This window comes from Amblyomma mixtum, chromosome 10 (genome assembly GCF_055824585.1).
Source record: "Amblyomma mixtum isolate Tamu chromosome 10, ASM5582458v1, whole genome shotgun sequence".
Classification (NCBI taxonomy): domain Eukaryota; kingdom Metazoa; phylum Arthropoda; class Arachnida; order Ixodida; family Ixodidae; genus Amblyomma; species Amblyomma mixtum.
In genome coordinates this window covers 3,986,363-4,008,361 of record NC_143021.1, presented here as the reverse complement: position 1 = coordinate 4,008,361, position 21,999 = coordinate 3,986,363, and the positions used below count along the sequence as shown (strand labels likewise).

The 21,999-nt window shown below is 52.0% G+C and overlaps 1 protein-coding gene across 1 annotated transcript in view; it reads left to right on the top strand.

Annotated features, from left to right (window-relative positions):
- The window catches only part of LOC149325010 (protein 5NUC-like), a 93,828-nt gene that overhangs the window by 63,527 nt on the left and 8,302 nt on the right, over positions 1-21,999 (top strand). The window contains exon 2 of the mRNA XM_089564162.1: positions 2,271-2,555. Within this exon, the coding sequence (XP_089420288.1) occupies positions 2,271-2,555 (285 nt within the window). The remainder of the gene's footprint in view (positions 1-2,270; positions 2,556-21,999) is intronic.

Genomic DNA, 21,999 nt, shown 5'->3' with positions numbered 1-21,999 from the left:
TCCTTTGGCCGATTTGATAGAAAAGTCGCCTAGCAGACGGTCTGCGACGTGGGCGTTCCGGGCGCTGGCGAGGATCAAATTTTGTTCCTTGCTTAAAAGGAGGCTCAACTCGGCCGCCTTAGGCGCCCCGAGAAAAGCGCCGAACGCGGCACCGAGCTCGCCGTGTTGAAAGTCGTCCCGGATGGCCAACGATTTCCGGGGCTTGATCACGATGACAAAGTCGTCCTGTTGAAACTTTGGTAAAGGCTTGGGCCTCCACTTGGTCACTAGGTTGCGTCCCTTACGGCCGGAGTCCTTCGCCGCTTGCAAGACGAGAGCTTGGCGGGTAGCATTTTCGGCGGTTGCCGGGTCGTCAGCGGCTATCTTGGCCTCTCGTCTGGAGCGGCGTTCAAGTAGACGGAGGAGAGATTCAATGCGGATCGGGTCCGCGGTTGCCGATTTGGGTTCCACAGTGACGGGAACGGTCGACCAAGACATGGCGTCCGGGTCATAACGGCGTTGAACGTGCGTTTCCGTCATCTTGCAGAAAGCAGCAGCTCCCTCGCAGCCGAACGCCGGCGCAGCCGTTAGGCTTAGCGTCGGCGCCGGAGGCAGGAAGGAAAACCCGCTTTAAAATTTTGAAAACTGGGCCCACCTGAATGAAATTGGTGTCCACGGATGTCGATCAGCTTGCCAAATCCAAAGTGAGCAAAACTGATGAGGTCCGACGACTTGAGTCGTGGCTCCTGTCAAAACATGACGAAGCCGAAGCGCCACAGGTCTGGCAGACGCGATACGCTGCCGCCTCATCCTCTCGCTGCCGGCGCGCGTCTGCTGTAAGACGCCTGCATAGTCAGATAGTGGAGCTTCAAGTTGCAGGATCTGAGAGAGGCAAAGAGAGGTAAATAAGGGCAAAGAGAATCGTAGAGAGGCAAAGAGGAGCGCCGAGTGCCGAGGAGGCGTCAATGCTTTTGCATTCCTCCAGTGCGGGAAGCCACAGTGATCTCTAATTTTTTGCAAAAGTGCATAACTGGCTCCCTGGGTCAGTGGAAACCTAAATCGCCCTTTCAGTTATACGTATCGGTGGTGTCCATCTGAAAAAAAAATATGGGGCAACCTAAGGAATTGTTATCTTGTATGAAGGCGAGAGCATTCCTTTTCGCTGAGTGTGTCACTGCGTTATGCGGCGGAGTTGAGCTCCGCACGACAGCTACGTACCACAATGCACCACTGAGGTGTCCACTGATCCAAGAAGCCAATCATGTGTCGTTCTTTCCTCAAAATCAGCGCAGATTGCAACCTAGTCAACACTAACGCGAATGAGTCCAATGAACGCCGGCGACCTATTGCTCCAGAACGGGTGATGACGTCATTGGCGGGCGGCTTTCCTGCAAGGCGGGCCGGTCTCCGCTTTCTTATGATGGCGGGCTTTTCGCACAATGAGCCATGTAATGCTCTCGCGTTAAAAACCGTGCTTTCACACAACGTTTCGTGCTTAGGGAAGCTAAACACCAGCCATATTTTTACTAGTGCTCTTGAAGTTGAAGTTTATTTGTCGCTCTTAGTGGTACACGTATCACTGGGAGAGAGACGACGCAGGGAAAAAAGCTGCTTGAATGCAGCTTGAGAGTAACCCTGCGCCCACACTGCTGAGGCAACGTATTGCCGCTACAGGTGTTGACAGCTACAGGTGAGGCAGTCGAAAAAAAAAATAATAAATATCAGCATGAATGGAATATCTACAGTGGCATTTCAACATTAACATCAAAACCACAGCAAAAAGCTTCATAAATCCGCGAAACCAAACGCATCACATCATCCAGGTGTACAACATAACACAATCTGGCGGGCTAGTTGGTGGGAATCCATACGATTTCAGCAGCGCAAACAACGCCGCTGTCCTGTCCGCCTTCTGTCTTTTCCTAACCGTGTTCGCGCTGCTGAAATCGTATGTACAACATACGCAGAATTCACCCGTGTTATAGTTTTAGTCACAGTTCAGAACAAGTTCTAGTTAAACGTGTTCAAAAAGGTACAAAATGGTTCTTAGGCTCTTTACTGTGATGCCTCTCAGCGATATGCTGTTATATTCTGAAATGTTCAGGTATTTTGGCAAAATAAAAGATAATGATTGCATACCGTATTTGGTCCGACAAAGAGGCAGTGACCAAAAAAAAAATGAGAGCGGGTATCGTAGACGGTTGAACTGCGGGACATTTTTAGAAGCGAGAAAATGGCTTGCCGGCGTGAGCGCGCAAGAGAGCCAAAGCAGTCCACCGACGTGTGCGCAGACGACAAGGCGCAGGGTGCCCAGCTCGCCGACAGCCTCGTCAAGGCTCGCGCCAAGGCGGACACGGACCGCAACCAGCCCATCGGATCCACCAAGGTGCTGCTGGAGGGCAGCCGCCAGAAGTGCCGCCTCGAGGAATGCTCCATGGGGAACCTGCTCACAGACGCCCTCTTCAACTGGTTCGCGGGCCTCCTGTCGGAGGAGGACAGCCGCTGGGGACCTGTCAACGGCGCCATCATGCCCGCCCGAGACATACATGCGTCCATCGACGAGCGCCTTACGCACGGTACTGTACCTTCAAGGTCACCGGGCGCTGTTTCCAGAAAAACACGATAAGGATACACTGTCCCGCTGTGAGGAAGAAAACGCAGGTTCAAGTCGTAGCCGTGACATGGTAATTTTACCTTAACAACCATGTCACACACATTAGGGCGGCCCAAACCCACTTCTCACTGCACTGGAAAATATCTGTTTAGCAAGCGGAATTATTTCGTCGTCTAAAACTCCTTCACTGGCTGAAAAAATGGTTACTAGCGCTAAACAACACGAGAGCGAAAAGATACCGATGAGAAGCGATACCGTAATCCCTTGTGTTTTTGACACGGTAGTAACAATGTTTCAGACAGTCAACCAAAGCACCAATTAAGCCGTCTTCGATCTCTAAAACTTACTCAGGTCATTTTCCAACAAGCAACTATAATACTTTGCCGTTCTCTTTCCTTTTTTCCGCTCCCAACGCCCAGGGTAGCCTGCTGGGCTTCGCCTGGCTAACCTCGCTGCCTTTCCTTCTGTTTTGCTCGCTCCCTTGAAAACGCTTTGAGAGGTCTAATCGCAGACGTGGAATTATAAGGTTCTAAAAATATTGTTTCCTTTCTGTATTGAACCGGCACTTGGGATAACTTAGACCCGTATTCCAAGGTTACGCCCCAAGGAAGCCCATTCGGTGTGAATTCATTGTCTAGTGCAATGCCTAAGGTTAAGACATCTATATAAGGGAGTAAGTGCTCATGAGCGTCCACCCAAGCGCAGCCACACCGCTGCAATGGAAAGCTGCGCTACTTTCATTGAAACTTCTTAATTCAAGCAAATTCGTCCTGTTACGCGGTCAAGCTCTCCTTGGTAGCCATATAGCAGTGCTTGACTGGATTCCAGTGATAAATTCCGGTTTTATACAGGCCCATTCGGCGAGACCAAACTGCGGCTACAGTCACTACAAAAGAAAAACATTAACACTGCACATCACTTACAAATGCATTTTGTGCAACGAAAAGTAAGCACGGGTTGTTGTTTTTCACCGGTGACGTTTCCCCAAAAACGCATTAATTTGCCTGAAACATAAGTATTTATCTGGGAAATTATTTCCTGCTCGGCACAGTCTACATGGCGTCATTTAAGTTGTGCAGGAACGCAGTGAGAAATCCCTCCGACAGTTATTTTTCTTGAGCTGTTACATGGGGTGGATGCAAGACGGCAAAGCCAGTCTATTGTCAGTGTTCCCCTCAACTGTTCGAGCCAGTATTGCTTAAGCGACGTCACTGTTTGGCTGCGTTTCGCTTGCCTTAATGTATAGTTTCACTATGCAGGAAGCTTCACAATCAGGGCAGGAATATCCGTGACGACTCCTGGATAGATGTATCTTGCTCAATGAGGTCCTTAACACCCACATAACACTGTTGCGTCCATGAAGGAAATGGAGCACGGTGAGATCGTACTCCCATGACATTACACGAGGACTTTATTTCCATCGCGGCATTGTGAGAAATATGCTAGCTGTCGTTTCAATATTTGGTTTTTCTGAGGCAGAAGCTTGCAGATTCTGTGACCGGTGTCCGCACGCTTGAATAGAGCGCTCGAAAGGCGACCTCTCGCGAAAATGAGGTGAAATTTGTAAAGAAGTACTGAGTTGCAGAGACAGCGCTAGCACTAAAGCGAAGGCTAGAAATCCCCAAGGAAATGTACTGCACCAGTATAGAGCAGCTGAGCCTAAATGTCAATTTCTTGCTTCCCTATCGCACCGTTCCAGCTCCCTAGACAGGCGTTCATGCAAGCGGTTTATCGGACTAGTTGATAATTCATCACCATCATCAGCCTGACTACGCTCACTGCAAGGCAATGGCCTTCAATGAATCCGGCCCTTTGCCGGCTGCGACCACCATCCGCCAATTTCTTGATCTCATCTACCCACCTTTCTGCCGCCCCCTGCTGCTCTTGCCTCCTCTTGGAATCCATTCCGTACTCCTTAAGGACTAGCGATTATCTTGCCTTCGCATTACATGTCTTCCCAAGCCCACTTCCTCCTCTTGATTTCTACTATGATGCAATTTACACGCCTTTGTTGCCTCACCAACTCTGCCCGCTTCCGGTTTCTTACGTTACAACTATCATTTTTCCCTCCGTATCCCGCTGCGTTGTCTTTAACTTGCTTTCTTCGTTACCCTTCAAGATTCTGCACCGTAGGTGAGTACCGGTAACATACAGCTGTTGTATGCTTTTCTCTTCAGGGGTATTGGTAAAATGCCATTGGGGATCTTGGTGAACCTCTCATATGTTCTTGTCCGCTTTCCTCCAACTTCATTACATGCCAGACATCTACTGGTGTGTCGGGCTCTTACGTGCCTTTGGGTTTCCGTCGCGCCATTATTGATAGCATCCACCACATCAGCGACCCTGGTATTTGTGCTGCGCAGAAGATGGCCAAATATCGCTACCTTTGGCCAGGCTTCAATGCCAACGTGCGTCGCTTAGCACGAACCCACCTTCAATGCCAGCGCGTAAAACTTCACCGGCATACCGTTAAGCCAGCCTGTGCTTGCCGGGCTCCCGACATGAGGTTTTCCCACGTCCACATAGACCTTGTCGGACCGCTACCGTCATCACGTGGGGCCTCTTACCTACTGACATCTGTGGATCGCTTCATCCGCTGGCCCGAGGCGTTGCCCATTGGTCGCACTACGGCAGAGACAGTTTCTTCGCCCTTCATGGTCGGCAAGGTGTTTCGTTTTGGCTGCCCGCCTCTCGTCACCACCGGCCACGGCCGCCATTTTCAATCGGCCCTGTTCGCCGCCCTTGCCAACATACTGGGCGTCCGCCACATTTATACGACCACCTACCAGGTGCAGCGATGGCGTAGAGGTAGAGCATCCGCCTCGCGTGCAAGAGGACCGGGGTTCGAATCCCAGTGCCACGCAATTCTCCACCTGATTAAAAAAAAACTCCGCGTATCGATGGAATTGCATACCCAGGCTTGGAGTGCGGCCTGATTTCGGTGACCAGAACCAACAACGCACTTCCTCACCAGAACAGGATTTGGCCACCCTGGTGTAGTACATGGGCATAACCTTCTATGAACAAACCAATTAACCCTCGGCCCTCAGTCCCCAGCAGCTGCGGAGCAACTGACCAAGGCGGCGGTCAGATCTGTGACGCAGCGGAGGGTGCTAAGAATCTCTGGCTCCGGACAGGCCGCCGTTGGAAACTGAACCTCGGAACGTTTAACGCAAGAACCTTATCAAGTGAGGCTAGCTTAGCAGTGCTATTGGAGGAATTAGCCGGTATTAAATTGGATGTCAGAGGGCTTAGTGAGGCTAGGAGGACAGATGAGGCGTATACACTACTAAAGGCCGGGCACATACTGTGCTATCGTGGATTAGCAGATAGGCGAGAACTAGGTGTGGGATTCCTCATTAATCAGGATATAGCTGGCAACATCGAGGAGTTTTACAGTATTAACGAGAGAGTGGCAGCTATCGTAATTAGGCTTAATAAGAGGTACAAGCTGAAGGTGGTGCACGCCTACGCGCCTACATCAAGCCGTGATGACCAGATAGTTGAAAGCTTCTATGAGGATGTGGAATCGGCAATGACCAAAGTAAAATCACAGTACACTGCACTGATGGGCGACTTCAATGCAAAGGTAGGTAAAAATCAGGCTGGAGACAAGGCGGTAGGTGACTATGGCATAGGTTCTAGGAACAGTAGGGGAGAGTTATTAGTAGAGTTCGCAGATAGAAATAATTTACGGATTATGAATACCTTCTTCCGTAAAACGAGCAAACAGGAAGTGGACGTGGAAGAGCCCCCCCCCAATGGTGAGACTAAAAATGAAATAGACTTCATACTGTGTGCACACCCTGGCATCGTAGAGGATGTGGAGGTCCTCAGTAAGGTCCGTTGTAGCGACCACAGAATGGTAAGGTTTCGTGTTAGCTTAGATTTGAAGAGGGAACGGAGGAAACTGGTGAAGAGAAAGGCTATTAACGAGTTAGCATTAAGAGGGAAGGTAGAGGAATTCATAATGTCGCTGTCGAACAGATGTTCCGCTTTAGCTCAAGAAGACGACTGTAGTGTTGAAACAATAAATGATAATATCACAGCTATCGTTACAGAATGCGCCACAGAAGTAGTTGGTAGGATGGTTCGACAGGATACCAGCAAACTATCTCAGGAGAAGATCTTATTAAGAAACGCCAAAGCATGATGACGTCTAACTCCACAGACAGGATAGAACTAGCAGAGCTATCGAAGTTAATAAATAAGCGCAAGGTAGCCGACATAAGAAAGTTTAACATAGAGAAAATCGAGCATGCTCTAAGGAACGGAGGTAGCCTAAAATCAGTGAGGAGAAAACTGGGCATAGGTAAAAACCAGATGTATGCGCTAAAAGACAAACAGGGCAATGTCATCAGCAATATGGATAAGATAGTTGAATTAGCCGAAGAGTTCTACAAAAATCTATACAGTAGCGAATCTAATCATCAAGTTACTGAAGGAGGCAGTCGAGCACAGCAATGGGACATCCTGCCAGTAACGAAGGAGGAAGTAATGAAAGCCTTAGAGCAATGCAAAGAGGGAAAGCAGCTGGTGAGGATCAGGTAACAGCAGATTTGTTGAAGGACGGAGGAGAGATTGTGCTACAAAAACTAGCCACCCTATATACGCAATGCCTTCTGACCTCAAGAGTACCAGAAGCTTGGAAGAACGCTAACATTATGTTAATTCATAAGAAAGGAGACGTCAAGGACTTGAAGAATTACAGACCAATCAGCTTATTGTCCGTTGCCTACAAGGTATTTACTAAGGTAATCGCTAATAGAGTCAGGACAACCTTGGACTTTAGTCAAACAAATGATCAGGCAGGCTTTCGTAAAGGATACTCGACAATAGATCACATTCACACTATCAATCAGGTGATAGAGAAATGCGCAGAATATAACCAACCCCTATATATAGCCTTCATTGATTACGAGAAAGCATTTGACTCAGTGGAAACCTCAGCTGTCATGCAGGCATTGCGGAATCAGGGTGCAGAAGAGTGCTCTGTGAAAATATTGGAAGATATTGATGCGGGTAGACGACGACGACAAAGAGCGATGGCACGAGTGCGAAGAGTAGAAGACGACAACGAAGTTCGGACTGTGTTCTCGGTGCCGCTCGCAGCTGTTCTTGTCTATTTGTAAATATCTGTAAATATATTCTTTTCCGCAACATATTTGGTGGAGGTGCGGATTTCCCCTACGTCTACCGACGACGGAGCTCCGCAGCGGCCGCCAGTTGCCTTCACTCATCATGACCCACGACGCCGCCCAGCAAACCTCAGCCCCGGCCATGACATCACTCGTTCTTTCTCCCCCTCGTGACCCTGGGACATTTTCTGGTACCGACAACACTGACGTCGACGACTGGATCAACATGTACGAGCGAGTGAGTACCTACAACCGCTGGGATCCGACCCTTATGCTCGCAAATGTAATATTCTATCTAAAAGACACCGCCCGGGTCTGGTATGAGACACACTAAGACCATCTGACCAGCTGGGACGTGTGCAAAGAGAAACTCCGCGAATTGTTTGGACGGCCGCTCGGCCGAACGCTTGCCGCTAAGAAGGACCTCGCCTCCCGAGCTCAAACATCTACGGAGTCCTATGTGTCGTACATTCAAGATGTGCTGGCCCTCTGTCACAAAGTTGACGCCAACATGCCCGAGTCTGACAAAGTCGGCCACGTGTTGAAGGGAATCGCCGACGATGCCTTCAACTTGCTCGTATACAAGAGCTGCACTACAGTCGACGGAATTATTAAGGAATGTCGACGCTTCGAGGAAGCCAAAAGCAGGTGTATTAGCCAGCCGTACACACGCCTCCCCAACACGGCTGCGTCTTGTGACCCGCATCATCCGACTTCTTCATGTGAAGACCTGCGCCACCGGGCAACTCCAGCGCCCCCAGAAAATGTGACCCGCATCATCCGACGCGAGCTCGAAGCTATGTCCCCTGCCCCCCAGCATCTACATGATGGCGACACCCGCTTACCTACCATCTCTCTGGTACAAGCTGTCGTCCGCCAAGAGCTTGCAAACCTTGGTTTCCAGCCCGTCAGCCCTGTACGGTCTTCACCACCACCCGAAATCACTGCGATTGCTCCTGGACGACCTTCGTACTTCACTCCACGTCGCCGAAACCCTAACGACTGGCGGACAACCGACGACAAGCCCATTTGTTTCCATTGCCACCGCATTGGCCACATCTCCCGCCACTGTCGAAATTATTGGTCCCGTCGCAGCACATACAATCCTCTCAGCTCCCACCGCGACGACGAACAGCCCAGCCACTACACGCCCCCTCCAGCCCAGCACAGTGCTACAGTCGACGGCCAGATTCCCCGCTCCAGCCGCTCCCCGTCCCCCCTGCGTCGCCAGTCTCGTTCGCCCCAACGCCGTCGCTCCTCTCCTGGCCCCTACGGACGCTCGCAAGCGGAAAACTAGACGCTGCAGTGTCTGCAGGTGATGCTGCAGTACAGCCCCAGTCCCAAAATCCTCGATTAGCCCTTCGCGCACACCATAATTTGCTCGCTATTCATGTCGATGGAGTGCCTGTGAGAGCCCTGATCGATACAGGCGCGCAGGTATCCGTCATGAGTTCAGCCCTACGACGCCGCCTCCGAAAAGTACTGACCCCTGCACCCAAAGCCGTTCTCCGCGTTGCCGACGGCGGAACTGCTTATGTTGTTGGACTATGCACAGCCCGTGTGACCATATCCGGCCGCCATACATCCGTTCTGTTCTCTGTTCTGGACCAGTGCCCTCATGAAGTCATTCTTGGCCTCGACTTCCTGTCTGAGCATTCAGCCCTCATTGACTGCGCCACTAATGTTGTTCAGCTTGACCTTCCTCTTTCTGCTGAGTCGCCGTCCCCAGTTATACACCGTCTTTGTGCTGTCGACTTTGTCCGTCTACCGCCTCAAGCCGCAACTTACATTTCTTTCTCATCTGTTCCCCCTGTACCTGATGGTCACTACGTAGTCACTCCGGAACTTGACGTCGCCCTGACGCGCAGCATTGCGCTTCCACATATTGTATTTACAATTTCGGCCAACCGAGCGTGCCTTCCGGTCCTGAACTTCGGTTCATCCATCCAACCGCTCCCGCAAGGCATCTCACTCGCCACGCTGTGCCCTGCTGCCGAATGTGTGATATCAGTGGTGGACAGCTGCTTACCTTCCACTCAGCAATGCCGGTTGCCTGCGGCCCCATCAACAGCGAACCCAATGGACGACTACGCCGACATGATCGCTTCTGACCTACCGCCGATGCAAGCTCGCGATCTTAGGTGCCTCTTATCATCTTTCCGCCACATCTTCGACTTTGATAGCCGTGTTTTGGCTCGGACCTCTGTGGTGACGCATCACATAAACACCGGTGATTCCGCTCCTCTCCGCAGACGTCCGTACCGAGTGTCCAGCGCCGAACGCACCGTCATAAATCAAGAGGTGGACAAGATGCTCGCAAAAGACATCATCGAGCCCTCGTCAAGTCCTTGGGCTTCACCAGTCGTCCTGGTGAAAAAGAAGGATGGCAGCTGGCGCTTCTGCGTTGATTATCGGCACCTCAACCGCATCATAAAAAAAGACGTATATCCACTCCCAAGGATCGATGATGCCTTAGATTGCCTCCACGGCGCCAAATATTTCTCTTCAATTGATCTTCGATCGGGGTACTGGCAAATTGCCGTTGATGAAAAGGACCGCGAGAAGACCGCCTTCGTGACGCCTGATGGCTTATACCAGTTTAAAGTCATGCCGTTCGGCCTCTGTAACGCCCCGGCTACCTTCGAACGAATGATGGACTCCGTTCTTCGTGGCTTTAAATGGTCCACCTGCCTCTGTTACCTAGACGATGTTGTGGTTTTCTCGCCTACTTTTGCCACGCACCTCGAGCGCCTCTCTAATATTCTGACTGTGTTTCGTAACGCCGGACTTCAGCTCAACTCATCGAAATGCAAGTTCGGTCGTCGCCAACTCACTATTCTCGGACACCTCGTTGACGCTTCTGGTGTACGCCCAGATCCCATCAAAATTCAAGCTGTGAAGGACTTTCCTCTTCCAAGGTCGTCGAAAGATGTGCGCAGCTTTGTCGGCTTGTGCTCATATTTTCGCCGTTTTATCAAAGATTTCGCCGGCATCGCTCGTCCCCTCACCGATCTTCTGAAGAACGACACCCCCTTTACCTGGGGCCCTGCTCAAGAGAACTCATTTTCATCTCTCGTCCATTTGCTGACCACTCCGCCCATCTTAGCACATTTTGACCCGTCGTCTCCCACAGAGGTTCGCACCGACGCCTCCGGATATGGCATCGGCGCCGTCCTAGCCCAACGTCAACAGGGTCAAGATCGAGTCATCGCTTATGCCAGCCGCCTACTTTCAGCCGCAGAGCAAAATTACACTATTACTGAGCGCGAGTGTCTTGCCCTTGTCTGGGCAGTAGCTAAATTCAGACCCTACCTGTTCGGCCGTTCATTCGCTGTTGTCACTGATCACCACGCTCTCTGTTGGTTGTCTTCACTAAAAGATCCCACCGGTCGCCTTGGTCGCTGGGCATTGCGCCTCCAAGAATACTCATACTCCGTCGTGTACAAGTCAGGGCGCCATCACCAGGACGCTGACTGCTTATCCCGATACCCTGTGAAACCACCTGACCTAGGGGACGCTGAGACCCTGCCCTGCCTCTTAGCTATCTCCGATCTTGCTGATATTGCCAACGAACAGCGTCACGACTCATCTTTACGACCTATCTTTGATGGCATCCGTTCTGCAAACCGATCTCCGTCTCTGAACCTTTATGTGCTCCAGAACGGCATTTTGTATCGCCGAAACCTACGCTCCGATGGCCCTCCGCTCCTGCTCGTGATACCCCAACGTCTACGCTCTTCTGTCCTTGCAGAACTGCACGATCTTCCGACAGCCGGTCACCTTGGCGTGTCCCGCACGTACGCTCGGGTGCGGCATCGCTTCTTTTGGCCTGGTCTCTATCGTTCCGTCAAGCGTTACGTGGCCTCTTGCGACCTGTGTCAACGTCGGAAAAGGCCCTCCACTCTGCCTGCCGGTCTTCTGCAACCCATCGACATACCTCCTGAACCTTTTCACCGTGTTGGCCTCGACCTTCTTGGCCCTTTTCCGACGTCCCTCTCCGGCAACAAGTGGATCGCTGTCGCAACTGATTATACGACTCGGTACGCCATCACGTGTGCTTTGCCGTCCAGCTGCGCTACCGATGTTGCCGATTTTCTTCTGCAAGACGTCATCCTTCACCACGGCGCCCCTCGTCAACTGCTCACCGACCGCGGTCGTTATTTTCTATACAGAGTAGTTCACGACATTCTTCGTTCGTGTGACACGCAGCACCAGCTCGCGACAGCTTACCACCCACAAACCAATGGGCTTACGGAAAGGTTCAACCGCACGCTCACCGACATGTTAGCCATGTACGTATCGCCAGACCATCGAGATTGGGACGCAGCCTTGCCTTATGTGACATTTGCATATAACTCTTCCATTCATGACAGAACAGGCTATTCTCCTTTCTACCTTTTGTTTGGTAGGCATCCCACCTTGCCTTTGGACACACTAATGCCGCCTTCTTCAGCCCCCACCACTGCTTACGCTCGGGACGCCATCTCCCAGGCCACGCTGGCGCGCCAAATAGCACGTAGTAGGCTCCAAGCCTCTCAAGTTTCCCAGAAGTCAGCCTACGACCGCCGTCACCAGGCCGTCGAATATACCCCAGGATCACTCGTCCTTCTCTGGACGCCGTCTCGCAGCGTCGGTCTCTCCGAGAAGCTCCTTTCGCACTACCGTGGCCCTTACCGTGTCGTGCGCCGTGTTACCGACGTGAACTATGAAATCGCTCCCCTTGAAACCTCGCCCTCGTCATCTGGTGCCACCACCGACATCGTCCACGTCTGTCGCCTTAAACCTTACCACGACGCTCATACGTCGCCGCCCTAACGCCGAGACGGCGTTTCAGCAGCCGGGGGTCCTGATGCGGGTAGACGACGACGACAAAGAGCGATGGCACGAGTGCGAAGAGTAGAAGACGACAACGAAGTTCGGACTGTGTTCTCGGTGCCGCTCGCAGCTGTTCTTGTCTATTTGTAAATATCTGTAAATATATTCTTTTCCGCAACAATATTTATAACGATTGCACAGCTACTATAGTTCTTCATAAAGTCAGCAATAAAATTCCAATACGGAAAGGTGTCAGGCAGGGAGACACGATCTCGCCAATGCTCTTCACTGCCTGCTTACAGGAGGTATTCCGGGGTCTGTAATGGAAACAGTTGGGGATTAGAGTTAATGGAGAATACCTGAGTAATTTGCGATTTGCTGATGACATTGCCTTGCTAAGCCACTCAGGACAAGAACTGCAAAGCATGATCAATCAGTTAGACAGGAAGAGCAGAACGGTGGGGCTAAGAATTAAAATGCAGAAAACCAAAGTAATGTTCAACACACTAGCAAGGGAACAGCAGTTCGCCATTGGTAGCGAGGTGCTGGAAGTAGTAAGAGAATATGTCTACTTAGGGCAGGTAGTGACCGCAGATCCGGATCATGAGAGGGAAATAACTAGAAGAATAAGAATGGGGTGGAGCGCATATGGCAGCTTCTCTCAGATCATGAATGGTAGCTTACCAATATCCCTGAAGAGAAAAGTATAGAAAAGCTGTATCCTACCGGTACTCACCTATGGGGCAGAAACGTGGAGGCTAACAAAGAGTGTTCAGCTTAAGTTAAGAACAACGCAGCGAGCTATGGAGAGGAAAATGATAGGTGTAACGTTAAGAGATCGAAAGCGGGCGGAGTGGGTGAGAGAACAAACGCGGGTTAATGACATCTTAGTTGAAATCAAGAGGAAGAAATGGGCTTGGGCAGGGCATGTAATGCGAAGGCAAGATAACCGCTGTTGCTTAAGGTTAACGGAGTGGATTCCAAGAGAAAGCAAACGTAGCAGGGGACGGCAGAAAGTTAGGTGGACGGATGAGATTAAGAAGTTTGCGGGGATACAGTGGCGGCAACTGACAAAGGACAGGGTTAATTGGAGAGACATGGGAGAGGCCTTTGCCCTGCAGTGGGTGTAGTCAGGCTGATGATGATGATGATGACCATCCTTCGGTGAACTGCACAGTGGAACGTCTTCATCGCCAACAGAAGGCGGCTCTTACCACTTATCAGCCATTGAAACGCTGGTCTACCCACTTTCCCCTCGTCCTCCTGGGCATTCGTTCAGCACTGAAGGTTGCCTAGGCTGCCCTTCTGCTGAGCTAGTCTGCGGTGTTTCATTGCGCCTCTCTGGGGAATTCTTCCCTCCTATGTCCTCTCCGTTCATCTGTATGATCCTTCCATCGACGTCCGAGACCTGCGTAGCACATTCCAACACGTTACTCCTGTCATCCCTGCTGCCCATTACCCTAAGTTCTTGTTTGTCAGCCAGGATCTGGACTCCTGCAGCCATGCCCTCGCCCGCTGTGATCACGTCCGTTCACCTCTAACGCTGGCTACAATGGATCGTTCCGCGTGCTCACTAGTGCAACGAAGATCTTCACGGTCGACATCAACGGCAGTGAAGACGATGTGTTTGCTGACGGAATAACACCGTCCTACATTGCCGCTCCTACGCCTGTGGTTCTTCCATCCACTCTGGCTTCTACTGTGCCTCCATTATGTGCGGCCCCCTCTAGACATGTCCGCTGGGCACACCCTGTCGCGTACGCTCTACGAGGTGGAATCCCTGTAGCGCCCTTTGCGCTGCGCTCTGGTCGCAGACCACGGCACGGCGCCAAACGAGGAAGAAGAGGCTGGCGCTAGGCCGCCGCAGCACGAGCAGCACGATAAAAAACAGCTCGAACCTCAACGCTGTCGGGGCAGGTTCTTCCTCGCCTTAGCTCTGACAAGGTTTACTCCAACACGATCGAAAGGTCGTGTCGGACATGGGAGTAGTTGCAAAGGGCCGGTGGCACGGGGCGCGGATGATTCGCGACAGGTGATATAGTAGCGGATGTATTTACAAATGTAGGCGTCTATGCCACGCCAATAGTAACGTTGAGAAATTTTTTAAAACTTTTTCAGCAAACAAGTATTGGACACTCAAGGTCTCCGTGGGAAGAGGTGCACATTTCAGATCTTAAATGGCAAGGAATCGCAAGAAGTCACCCCCGACTACTAGGCATGTAGTTGCGTAGGTAGAAGCGGGCGCCCCGGACGGAAAAATTGCGGTGCTTGTCCGCGTAAAGCTCGCGAAGGCGTAACGTTGTAAGATGTGAACAGGACGTCGATCAAGGACACAAGCAAAGGGTCTCTCCACTGCCCCGCAGGCATATCAGCGAATCTAGCAGAAGAGTGGACGAGGTCTTCCCGCCGAGGAGCAGACTGAGACAAAGCATCGTTGTTCAGGTGCTTGCGACCAGATTGGTAGGCGACGTTGACGTCAAACTCCTCAAGGCGGAGAGTCCATCCAGCGAGGCGGCCGGGCAGATCTTTAAGAGTGAACAGTAACCAGAGAGCATGATGGCCCGTGACAACGTCAAACTGCCGACCGTACAGATAGGGCAGGAATTTCGTTAATGCCCATACTATGGCTAAGCACTCTTTCTCCGTAACGAAGTAGCTGCTTTCAGCTTTGGTAAGCATGCGACTCGCACACGCAACGCCGCATTCTTTGAAGACATCTTTTCTTCGCTGAGCCAAGACTGCTCCCGAGGCCAACGCCACTCGCATCCGTATGGGCCACGGTAGGTACTATTCGGTAGTAGTTATGAAGAATAGGTGGCGAAATCAAACGATGGGGCAGCGTACTGAACGCTTCGTCGCACTCGACCGACCAGCCAGACATGTCAGTGTGTCCAGGTAGCTTCACCAGGGGGGGGGGGGGGGGCAGTTATCAACAGGAAATTGTGTACGAAGTGCCGAAAATAACAATACACACCTATGAACCTTCGTAGTTCCTTGAGCGAGACCGGTTTAGGGTACTCCACCACAGCATGAAGATGGCAGAATCAGGCCGGGTGCCTTCCTTAGAAACGACGTGCCCCAAAACGCTCAAATTCTATGCCCCGAAGTTAAACGTCTTGAGATTCAGTTGAAGGCCGGCTTCGGTCAGGCAAGTCAAATCTCGCTGCAAGCTTTCGAGATGCGTGAAAAAAAAAATGCCGAGGATTACGTTACTTTCTAACCCGAAATTTAAGCGCTGCTGATCAGCTGTTTCAGCTTTTCACTAGATTGGCACAAAGAATTTGAGCAAGGCATGCGTGTACAATTAGAGACAACTTGTTATTTTTCACACATTTTCCTTCGTCAAGAAACACTCCACTAACATTTCTTCATTGTCATGAGGGAAGCTTTGTGCTCGGAGAAAAAGATGGATATATGCTCTACTTGCTACCCCGATGCCCGGTTCTCAAAAGCGAGATCCGTGCAAGTATTTCGCGAGGTAGTCACAGCCGTGTCAGGCGTTAGAAAAACCAGATGTGCTCCCGCATAAGTGGTAAGAAATTCCAATGTACACTAATGTCCCCACCCACCCTGCGGCACAACCCTGGCAGGCGGCAGTTAACGGTTGATCGCGAGAGTTCGCTTACCGTTATCAGCGCTAACGCATACAGCCCACATCTCTCTCTCATCAATCCACGTACCTATAAGCGCGATTCAGGCGACCGCTGACCCAGGGAGCCAGTTAGGTGCACTTACTTTCTTTAAAATGATCGGAGTGTAAAACGTCAACGCCGACGCCACTGAACACAATGAACGCCGACGGCCTATGGCTTCAGCGCCGCATTTCTGACAAAAAGTTGTCAATGCCTGCAGCCCACATTTATCTCATCACCCCACCTACCTATAAGCGGGATGCAGGCATCCACTCACCCAAGGAGCCAGTTATGCGCACTTCCTTTCCTTGAAATTGCTCATCTTTGTCAATGCGAACGCGTGCAGCGCACGTCTGCCGCTACCGCCTCGTGGCTTAAAGCAGGATTCAGGAGTACACTGTTCCACGAGGGCAGTTGTGCGCCTATGCTTTGCACGCTCCCGCTCCTTTGGTCTCGCAGCTTAAAGCACGACTGAGGTGTCCACTTCTGGTTACAACGGACAACGGCGACGGCGTCACCGACGGCGCTCTAAAATTGGCAGCGGCTTAGCTCGGCTATACCAGGATATACGCAGCGAAAGCAGGACTCAGGTCTCTCCTTCGGCTGCTGTCGCTCCTGCTGGCGGTAGAGTCATCGGACGTTAAACGTGCCCGTCTAGCGGGAGCATATTCACGAGGTTTAGCCAGTCGTTCGGCGCGCTGTTCCTGTTTCCTGGGCCATTCCTTTCCTCTTCATCTAGTTGCGATTGCGATTCCAGGCCTCCTTCTGCTTAGCAGACTTGGCGCCGTCCATGCTGCAGTCTCAGCTGTGGTTGTTGCGCACGCGAGCTCTCCTTTTCAATCGTCGACATTCGACACAGCTAGCGAAGCGATCGAAGACGGGCGCAACGAAGAGGCAAGCGGGGTGACGTCATACCAAACGGCGGGGGCTGCTCCGCGGCGAGGCGCGCGGTGTGACGTCATGCTAGATGGGGCGGCGAGCGCACGGCGTCCGCAGCTGCGGCGGTTGCTGGGCAAAGGCTCAAGGTCGGTCTCTGTGCCTCCTCGGAGCACCGCCAGAGCGAAATCGCAAGTTCGCGGCCAATAATGTAGCTTTCGCTACAAAATCGGTAGAAATGGCAACAACATCGTCCAAGTAGCAAAGGCAATCTGCCACTTGACCTTCCGCAACATGTTATCCACCATCCTTTCGAATTTTGCCGGCGCCTTGCACAGACCGAACGGCATCACATTGCATTCGTAGAGGCCGTCGAGCGAGACAAATGCTGTATTTTCACTGTTAGAGGCGGCCATCGGCACTAGCCGGACCGTAAATCAAGGGACAGACAATTGCTCGGCGCCTTGGAGGGAATCTAGAGCGGCGTCAATGCGCGGAAGAGAGTAATTTCCTTTCTGCACAATTTTGTGGAGGCGGCGTTAATCAGCAAAAAGTCGGATAGAATCATCTTTCTTCAGTACGAGTACCACCGGCAAAGATCAAGGGCTATGAGAAGGACGGATTACACCACGTTACAGCTTATGCGCAACCTGTTCGCTGATGACGCGACGCTCTGCCGCTAACACACGATAACGCCGCTGTCAAAAAGGCGGCTGAGAACCAGTCTCAATGTGATAGGCGATGGTGGACATCCGGCCTTGAAGGGTGCGGGTGTCGTGGAAAGCGTGCCGACAGGTCTAGGAGGGCCAACAGCCGCGCCTAGTGGGTGGAAGGAAGATCGTCGTCAACAGCGGCCCGGAAGAAGGCATCTGGCAATGAATGAGGCTCCTAATCTCAATGCAGAGCGTTGATACAGGAACTGCGTGATGCCTCGGGAGAATCTCGGTCGAAGGGAAGGTGGGCGGATTGAATGAATCCAGGATACTCCCCACGTAGCAGCGTAAGCCGGCACGGAGACTGATTGCGGAGGAGCATCGTCGTGAGACATCCGTGAACAGCGAACAGCCGAAGGCTGCGGCAGGCGGTTGCGGTGGACAAAGGAAGGAGACGGCGTAAATAAAACGTTGACGGCCGACGTAGTAGGGCATGACAGAGACGCAAAGGAGGAACGCTCCGGTGCAACGTCGACGTCGTCAGCAACGGTGAGCTTCTGAGGACACAGGGAATGGGTGCCGTCGGTCAGTTCGTCACACAGTGCAGAAAATTCCACCTCACCGCAGGCGCAATCGATCACAACATTCTTTTTAGACAATACGATCAGAGAATGACCTCTTGGCAACAAGACACCAAGACCAAGAACTGTACGCTGTACAAAATGTCTGCAATGACGACCCGCAATGTGCATGCGGCCATAGGTGCGATCCTCTAAGTAGGAGTGCGGGTGACAAACCATAAAATGCTGTCGTCAATTTGCGTAAATGGCGGCAGAGCACGGTAGCGCCCGTGTCGATCAGAGCGCACACAGACAGGCCATCGACAGAGACCGCTGTGATGATTGTGAGGCAAAGATAATGTCTTCAGCTGTTCGCAACCAAGGCAGTTCTTGCTTCGGGAACTGCGATACGTAGTGTCCATCGTCAGCGGATGTAGGGCGACGGCGCATTAGAGACAGTGAATGGCGACGTGGAAACGGAGAACAATGGGTCGTATACAGACATTGGTCTTTGGCGTACGCATTGGCAGAGGAAGCAGAACGAAGCAGCTGAGATGAGCGGGCCAAACACGCAGCCTAGGGAGTGGCGACCATGCGACGACGACAGAGGCGGGCCACATTTCAGGGGAAACCACAGGAGTAGCATATAGGTCGATTTTCCGGTGTACGCCAAGGTTTTAATGTTGTGGTGGGCGAGGATGACAACGAGCTGCTTAAAAAAGCGTTGCCTGGTGCAGGACAAGCTGAATGGGTGGCAGCCCCAGTCCGAGGCCTCGCAGCTACTGTGGCATAGGTAAAGGCTGCGCAACAAGAGTAGATTGGCTATACCGTTCCGGCGCTCCCCGGTACGTCTAAGGGGCAACGGAGGGAAATTCAGAGGGGGGGAGGGGGGCTGCAAGGCCTTTTGCGACGTCGTCGCAGATGACGTGTTGCAACGTTCGCAGCAGACGGGAGGCAGCGTCGCCAGTCATGTGGACGATAGAGAGTTGACGCTCAACTTCTTCCCGAACAAACTGCTTGATCTGTGGTAGCAGTGGCGACTGCTCTTAGTCAAGCGGAAAGCATTGGAAGCCCCCTGGTGCGAGAGCGGAGAACGGGAATACGGAGCTGACGTAATTCGTCGTACTTCAGGCATTCGGCGATGGCATCCACGACTGTTGCTTGATTTTGGGCCCGAGGCATCTGGAACGCGTCGTCGTCGATGCCCTTCTGAATGAGGTCGATCTTAGTGCGCTCGCATATCGAAGCGCCCATGTGCTTGCGCAGGTCGACAGCATCTTTGATATAATTGGTGAAATTTTCACCAGGCCAGGCGGCCACGCAGGAGTTTCTGAGCGCGCCGCTTGCGCACCGCGGGCTGGCGGAAGAAATTGGTGGAACTGCTCTTGAAGGCTGATCACGATGTGATGCTGGCCTTGTCGTTCCGGAACCACAGCTTCGCAACGTTCGCCAACCGGTATTCAACGTCGTGGTTTCCGGTTCCACTGAAGACAGCACGATCCCGCTGACGCAGAGCTCCAGCGCAGACGACGGTCTGCGGCGAGGTGGCAGGAATAAAGCTGGAATCTACGGCCATGGTTGTGATCAGGAGTGCACGGCTGCGAAGCCCCACTGCGTGAGTAAATCCGCAGCTCCACCAAGTGAAAGGCGGGAAACTGAACGGCGAGCAACGCAAAACGCTGCCAGTCTAACCACCGTAGCGATCTCGAGCAGTGCGGCCGCGCTTCCTCCTCGTTCCCATCTTTCTGAGCGGTGTCAAGTGTGGACGATTTGATTCGCTACACAGGTGATTTTTCATTCTTCCGACTCGTAGCAAAATTTGTCTTTTAAATTGAGTGCGTCGACTTATTTTGAACGTTTTTGATGGTAGCAGAAACATTAATAGCACGCAACGCTGCAGTTTGGCAGTGTTGCAATGCCCTGACTTAATAGTTAAGCGCGCAACCAGACGAGGGCGCTGAAGAGAGACAGGTGACACACTAGCGCTAACTTCCAGAAATTCATTATGAAGCGCACAGGGTAATATATCAGCGTTGACACTTTCATGTTACTAGCAAAAAAGATGCAAGCCTGCCGAGGGGAGATCCGCGGTTATTTTGATTGCTGGAGTGAAATCTGGCTACATATGAAAAAGCCACGTTCATAAACTACTTCCTGTTGAAAGTGCGCTTACCCAGAATTTCACGACGTGAATGGTTTCATTGGTCTTCAGTGTTAGGCTTTGTTTAATCTTCCCTTAACAGGTATGTCCTAAAGCAAGCGCGGCCTTTCCGGTCAAAGTTTGTACAGTGTGGCGCATTTTCGTAGTCATCAGAAGGGTGGCCTTTTGAAGCAGGTTTTGCGTACCTCTCATGTTCGCGGCACTCTGCGAGCCAAGGCCGTATCAGTGGCTCTAGAAACCCCGCCTATGTTTCAGTATTCAGGGCGGCTATTTTTATCTTTTAGGGCTAGTCTTATAAACACGCTCAAAGGGCTACAAGCAGTAGTCGCTTTCTAGCACCAGAGTGCCAGCCCTAACGGCCAGAGCTGTGACCCCCACCCAGCGGTGCAGTAAGTCGCTACCACGGTGGGTTCGGGCCAGAAGAAACAAACACGAATCGTCTACTCGGAAGAGCGTTTATTGCCGTCCAGCGATACACGCAGCAACAACCAAACAACTGCCGTTGGGAGGGAACGTACCGCTCGCGAAAGCATGCGCTAACGTGGAGGAATGTTCCGCTTACGTCGCGTGGCTCCTCGCTCACCGCCGCTGCAGTCAAGTCGCGCACGGTGTCCTGGCGATACAGGGACGGGAGCGGTCTCCTTGGCAAACCTGTGATCCGTGCACTTGCACTGCTGCCGCCGGAAAAGATAGAGAGAGAGAATGCGATTTGGCAAGGAAAGGGAAAATCGACTGGCGCACGTAACTATTCACCGAGCTAAGTGGTATCGCCGCAAATGCGCCAGGCTGCAGGGGTAGGAGAGATGGGAATTGAAAGAGCAGAAAGGGCAGGTACGAGCGAGCCTCGGGAGAAACTCGCCTCCTCCTGGTATCTCTGGTGAAACAGTGCCTAAAACGCAGCTTCGAGCCTCCGAGTGTCTGCCACGCCACGGTGTGGCTGTTGCGCATCTGTGTGCTTTCACCTTGTGAGGTCCAAATCAAAATCAAATGAAATCAAATCAAATTTATTTTCAACAAGTGGATGGTCGCCTGGGCTAAAAGCTGTACAGACGGCTTGACAAAGGCACAGGAAGTGATGACGCCGCGGGCCGGTTACGGCACATAAAGTACTTTGAAGAGCTAATATTGCAAGTTTCTGGGCAATATTTTCTGCCTTAAATCCGGTTAGTACCCTGGCAGGTCTTCAATCTCCGGTGTAGATTTTGTGTGTATTTAGTGAGCGCCCGGAAGGTGACACGAGAATGTTTTTGACAGGGACGTTTACTGTGTTTTGTTTGGTTTTGTCCCCGCAAGGGGGCGTCTGCAGCATGCAGACGTTGGTGAGTGGCGACACCACGGGGTATCCCGAGCATCCGCAGGGACATCCCCGCAGGGGGATGATGGTGAGAAATGCTTCACCACGGACCCGAGCATCCGCGCTTAGCCGTGCGTGGCATCGCCATGTCCGGGGAAAAGGGGATCCTGGTGGTTGAGCTGATGCCGAGCATTGCTGATGGCGACCATTCACAATTTCTCTTCTGACAACACCTGGCACACAAACAAGCATAGGGGAACAGGCAGATATATTGGGG